The 6000-nt window shown below is 39.2% G+C and overlaps 1 protein-coding gene across 3 annotated transcripts in view; it reads left to right on the top strand.

Moving 5' to 3' along the window:
- Positions 1-6000, top strand: part of ATL2 (atlastin GTPase 2) — a 65930-nt gene that overhangs the window by 27680 nt on the left and 32250 nt on the right. For all 3 annotated transcript variants that reach the window (XM_007102857.2, XM_007102858.4, XM_024118838.3), the window contains exon 2: positions 3936-4180. In XM_007102857.2, coding sequence (XP_007102919.2) covers positions 3936-4180 — 245 coding nt within the window. The remainder of the gene's footprint in view (positions 1-3935; positions 4181-6000) is intronic.

Below are 6000 nucleotides of genomic sequence, written 5' to 3'. Positions count from 1 at the left end.
AACCCATATCCCCTGCATCGGCAGGCGGACTCTCAACCACTGCGCCACCAGGGAAGCCCTTGAGTTCTTTTTAATTAAAATGTGTTACTTGGTAGAACTTCATACTTTGAATTGTAATTTTGTGATAAATCTACTACTCTTGAGTTGCTAGAAGTATTTCCCCAAATTAATTATGTGATTGTCAAATTAGCTTATAAAATAGGTAGGGACATGTGTAAAACTCCTGAGTAAAATACGTAAATTTCATTCATTCAAGAAATATTTATTAAGCACCTGCTAGGTGCCAAGCATGTTCTAAGTACTAAGAGGGTGGTCAGTAGGGTGATTGGGATCCTTGTTTTTATGGCACATACTTTCTATGGAGGGGGGGATATAAGGCACACATGTAAACAAATGAAAAAAGTTATTTTAAATACTGAAAAGGGCTGTGGGGTTTTGTTAAAGTGATGGAGAGGGGTCTGTAATTTAGACTGAGTGGTTGAGGAAAGGAGATAACATTCGCACTGAGACCTAGATGATGGAGAGGCAAGGCACGTAAATTTCTAGGGACAGAGCGTTCCAGACAGGGGAGAACACAGGACAAAGATTCTGGGGTGGGAAACAGGTTTGGCCTGTTCAAGGAACAGCAAGAGGGCTAGATTGCAGGAGCCAGATCACACAGAACTGTGGAGGCCATGGTAAGGAATTTAGATTTTTTTTTCCCTCTATTTTCTGGTTATGGTGGGGAACTAATTGAGGGTTTTAAGCAGAGGATTGTCAGTCTAGGAGGGGAGACATGTAATAAATAAGTACTTACATAAATATTCAAATGATGGGTGGATTAAGATTGGGGGAGTGTAGGAGGACTAAATTTGGTTAGGAACCTTGGGGAAGATATTCCTGAGAAAATGACGTTTAAATTGAGACTTAAGGAATTAATTAGGGGAACAACATGGGAAAGAGTATTTCAGGCAGAGGAATATCATGGGTGAAATAAGAGTCTAGAAAGAGCTTAATAGCATAAGGATCTGAAAAAAGGTTACCTTGTCTATTTGTAGTTTACACAGGGGAAAATAGCACTAAATGGGGCAGAAGAGATTTGGCGGTGAGTACAGGATTTTATGAGGCACGTGTAGGATTTTAGTTGTTAATGCTCTGTAGCAGTGATTTTAAGGAAAGTAACTTAATCACATTTACATTTAACCGTATTACTCAGTTGCTACTCTGTGAGGATTGGTTTGGAGGAGGGGGCAAGAAGGGAGACCAGTTCGTTACCACCGTAAGTGAGATAAGATGGTGGTGATGCGACTAGGGATGGTATCAGTAGATTCTGAATGAAGACAAATTTAAGGCCTTCGTTATTGGTTAGATTTAGGGGTAAGGAAAAGGAGGGATGTATCCTGGACAGCCCTCAGGTTTGTGCCTGCAAATGGGTAGATGGTGATGTTGTTACACAGCTACACTGGTCAATTGAAGGTCACTGTAGAGTTTTAGCCTTTTAAGGTGTAAATAAAAGATTTTCCATAGGATTGATTATTTAAAAATTACTGTCACCTTAATGACAAGCACCTGTAATGCTTATGATGTTATCAAGCATATTTCAAATCATTTAATCCTGATGACAACTTAATGTGGTAGGTGCTATTATTATCCCCATGTTACAGATGAGGAAGCAGGCATAGAGAAGTTAAATGACACGCATCTAGGCAGTTTTGCTTCTTGGTTCATTCTTTTTTAAAAAAATTTATTTTATTATTTTATTTATTTATTGCTTCTGGCAGCGTTGGGTCTTCATTGCTGCACGCGGGCTTCTTTGGTTGCGGCGAGCAGGGGCTACTCTTCGTTGTGGTGCGTGGGCTTCTCATTGCGGTGGCTTCTCTTGTTGTGGAGCATGGGCTCTAGGCCCGCGGGCTTCAGTAGTTGTGGAACGTGGACTCAGTAGTTGTGGCTTGTGGGCTCTAGAGCGTAGACTCAGTTGTTGTGGCACACAGGCTTAGCTGCTCTGCGGCATGCGGGATCTTCCTGGACCGGGAATCGAACCCTTGTCCCCTGCACTGGCAGGCGGATTCTCAACCACTGCGCCACGAGGGAAGCCCCTCCGGGTTCATTCTTAACCACTAATTAGGCTTGGAAGGTTTTAATCACACAATTTGCATACTGTTTGGTAATATATTAAATTGGAATTTAACTATGTTGTCCTTTTCCTGGAAGGTTTACTTTTTGTGCATTCAAATAGCATACCCTGGGCTTCCCTGGTGGCGCAGTGGTTGAGAGTCCGCCTGCCGATGCAGGGGACGTGGGTTTATGCCCCGGTCCAGGAAGATCCCACATGCCGCGGAGCGGCTGGGCCCGTGAGCCATGGCCACTGAGCCTGCGCGTCCGGAGCCTGTGCTCCGCAACGGGAGAGGCCACAACAGTGACAGGCCCGCGTACCACAAAAAAAAAAAAAAAAAAAAAAAAAGACCCAACGTAGCCAAATAGCATACCCGGCTATATCTGTATAGCATTGAAACAAGCAGTGATAATATCCTTTTTAATTAAATACTGATTGCTTTTACTTTCAAAAATTCTCCTTTGAAATTGACTGCTCTTTATATTACATTGTATTGTTACTGTTTGCAACACCTTTTGAAATAGTGTTGATTTTGCTTTGTACAGTTAAATGTGCCTTGTGATGTGAAGGTAAAGGCTCTAATAGTCTTTGCAAATCAGATAAGCTAGATGTTTCTTTCTGTAAAGAAATTAAAAATTCATTAATGTAGGTATATAATCTTCGTGCTGAGAATAGTGTTTGTGTGGATAAGGTATTGGTGCACTAATAATGTGCCACTCCTCAGTGGACTGGCTGTCTCCTCGGTGAGGAGGGGCTGTCATTGCATTGAACACAGTAGATACCGTATGCCTCCTTAGATTGGAAACTGGCACTTAGTAGACAGTCTCAAGGGGAGAGTCTCTTAAAAATGTTCATGTGGGAGAGGATAAGGTCCCCAGGAGTGTTGCTAGTGGGATCAAGCAATTGATAGGGAAGAAAGGCAGACAAGGTACATAGTCTCTGAAACTAGCTATTAAGTGGGTTTAAAAACAAAAAACAGAAAACAAAACAGAAACCTAAACTTAAAAAACTCTCTCACCTGTTACATACTCTATAGTTATTTCTTCATCACTATTCAGTAAAGTTCTTCTGCAAAGATTAACTTCTTTTGGTGTGCTGGGTGAACAAAGGAGTTTATATAGCTGTTTTTTAGGAGCTATATAATTTTGAAGGGGTGTCTGGTGTTTGGTGAAAAAGGGCCCTAGAGACAGATGAAAGTCTGCACCTCGTTGACTGTTCTTCTTATGTCTTCCACTAAAACATTAAACCTGTGCTTTGTTTTAATAAGGAATGCTATACTTTTAGGTAACTCTTATTAAATTAGGGAACCATTAGCTTTATCATGTGTCATTTTTGGAAATTTCTTAGGACCTTAACCCTTGAAGTTTCAGAATGAAAAATAATGTTTACAATTTATATGTATATTTTAATCTTTGTAACTTGGAGTAATTTCCAGGTGATGCCTATAGGGAAATTGGAATCTGAATTATTAGGTGAAATTGATTTTCCACTCACTACATCTAGTTTCTGTGTGCATACAGGAGCAAAAGTTGTTTATAGAATAATACAGTGTTCAAGAACAGCTGCTGCTCACATTTAGCTGTTAAGACCTGATTGAGATAGAGACCTTACTTAGGATTCCTGCTTATCTCTATATATAGTAGGAAACTGACTGTTATTCTTGGTCCTATTATAGAGGGAGTGAGAAATCCAGTGTGTGTTTGAGCATCACTTTTTGTAACTATTTCCAAATGACCTATAATGGAGGAGAAGTTATTTGAAATTTTGCTTTAGTTGTGATCCTTTAGGAGAAGTTTAGAATGCAGGAATTAAGGTAACCTGTTTCTCTCTTTTTTAACTCTAGGTGAGAATTATGAAGATGATGACCTAGTAAACTCTGATGAGGTTATGAAGAAACCATGTCCAGTACAGATTGTTCTTGCACATGAAGATGACCATAACTTTGAGCTTGATGAAGAAGCTTTGGAGCAGATATTGCTACAGGAGCACATAAGAGATCTTCACATAGTAGTGGTATCCGTGGCAGGAGCTTTTTGTAAAGGGAAATCATTTCTACTGGACTTCATGCTTAGATATATGTATAACAAGGTGAATAGTGTCTTTTAAATTGAACTGAGTTAAAAACAAAAATTATCAACCAATATTGTTTAAAAATAGTAGACAAAAAACAGTAAGAGCTGTATCTTTAATTTTACGAAAATACAGTTCTTGATAAGACTTCTCAGTTAAGACAGTAATGTGAGTTTGTTTGAGCTCTTGATTCTTCTTCATCTCCATAATTTCTTTTTCCATGTAGTACATATTGAGGCATATGATTGAGTACCTGTGTTCCAAGCATTCTAGCTCTAACCTAAGATGTCTGAGTATACTCTAAAGTCTCTGAAGCACTGTTCAGCCTCTCGCTTTTTGTTATTTCCTCACACCTTCCCCTTCTCAATCGACTTTACAACAGTGGGTGAAGTAGGCTGATAGAGACTTCTGTAAAGGTATACTTATGCTCCTCAAATAAGTCTCCTTCAGAGATGTACTTTTTGAGATAAGGTTCAGTTCCTTAAAGTGACTTCCATGGTCTTCCATGATCTCTGAGCCTCATCCCTTGTCTCTGTATGTCAGGTATACTATAGTTTTTGGAGTTCCTCGAGTATGTTGTGTTATCTCTCAAATGTTGCTGTACTGTTGGCTAATCTTTTTTCATAGGAAGCCTTCCTTGGTTTCTAAGACTGTGTTATGACCATATGGCACAGGTCCTATGTTTCATTGATACTACTTTAGTTACTTATTTTTCCTGGCTAGTTTACTGTCAGGAGTGGGCCTTATCTTGATTACCGTATCTCCCATGCCTGGCATGATAATTGGCCCATAGTAAGAACTTATTTTCTATTTTGACTGATGAATCACCCTTTCTCTACACATTTTCACTTTTTGATGGTACCAGACAATTATTTCCCTCCCCCTCCCTAACTTTGACTTTCTCTCCTGAACAAAAGCAAAAAAAAAAAAAATTTTTTTTTCCGCTTGAGTCAGAGTAGTTTTCTAACAGTTGAAAGTTGGGCTGAGGGAATGAGAGTTTGGTAGAAACCAAGAAGGAGGAATTGGACGTTTGTCGTGGAGCACTTAGGGGGAAGGGCTTTATAGGAGGAGGCTTTAGACATTCAGAAGGCCACATGAAGGTGCTAGAAATAACACTTTGACAGAATTATGTAATTGTCTAAACATCTGTCAGGGTGTTCACCTTTACGAGTTCTGTAAATCTGTAACTGGATATGCATCCTACTTGAGATAAGTAATAAGGCAAACATTCCTAGTTGATTTTCAGGAAGCTTTTCAATATTCTTTCCATAGGGATCTCTTCAGGCATGTTCAAGCATGCCTGAGTATCAAGAATGTAGTTATTGATGAAGAACACTATTTTACACAAGTTGGAAATTGAGAAAGATATAGTATTTTAAGGTTTTTCCACTTAGACTTGATTATTTTCCAGAGTTTTACATCTGAAATAGAGAAATGTATAAATAGTGACTTATTCTTTAAAAAAAAAGTCTGTACATTTAAAGATGATAAAGAATTTCTGTATTTTGAAGCTCTAACTTCTTAAGTTAGCTTGTGTATATTGTTTCTATCTGTGTCTGAGCTGTTCACTGCAAATGTATTTGATTCCAAGTAGGTCACAGACAGAATGTTAGAAGGGGAAGGAAGCTTAGATCACTTGTCTAGCAAGTTTCACCTTAGGTGCCATTTCTTATTTGATCTCTTATCAATTAGTAGTGGCTGTTCAGAGGGGGAATAGCAGCCCACACGTGTCATACATTTGTAATCTCTGAACTAATAGAATTTCCTCCTTTGTGGGGAAGATACTGAAGCCACAGAATGGTAAGGAGGGCCTGAGGCTACACACCTAGTTAGTGGTT

This window comes from Physeter macrocephalus, chromosome 12 (genome assembly GCF_002837175.3).
Source record: "Physeter macrocephalus isolate SW-GA chromosome 12, ASM283717v5, whole genome shotgun sequence".
Lineage (NCBI taxonomy): Eukaryota > Metazoa > Chordata > Mammalia > Artiodactyla > Physeteridae > Physeter > Physeter macrocephalus.
Note: the sequence above shows the minus strand (reverse complement) of the source record. Positions and strands in the feature narration are given on the sequence as shown.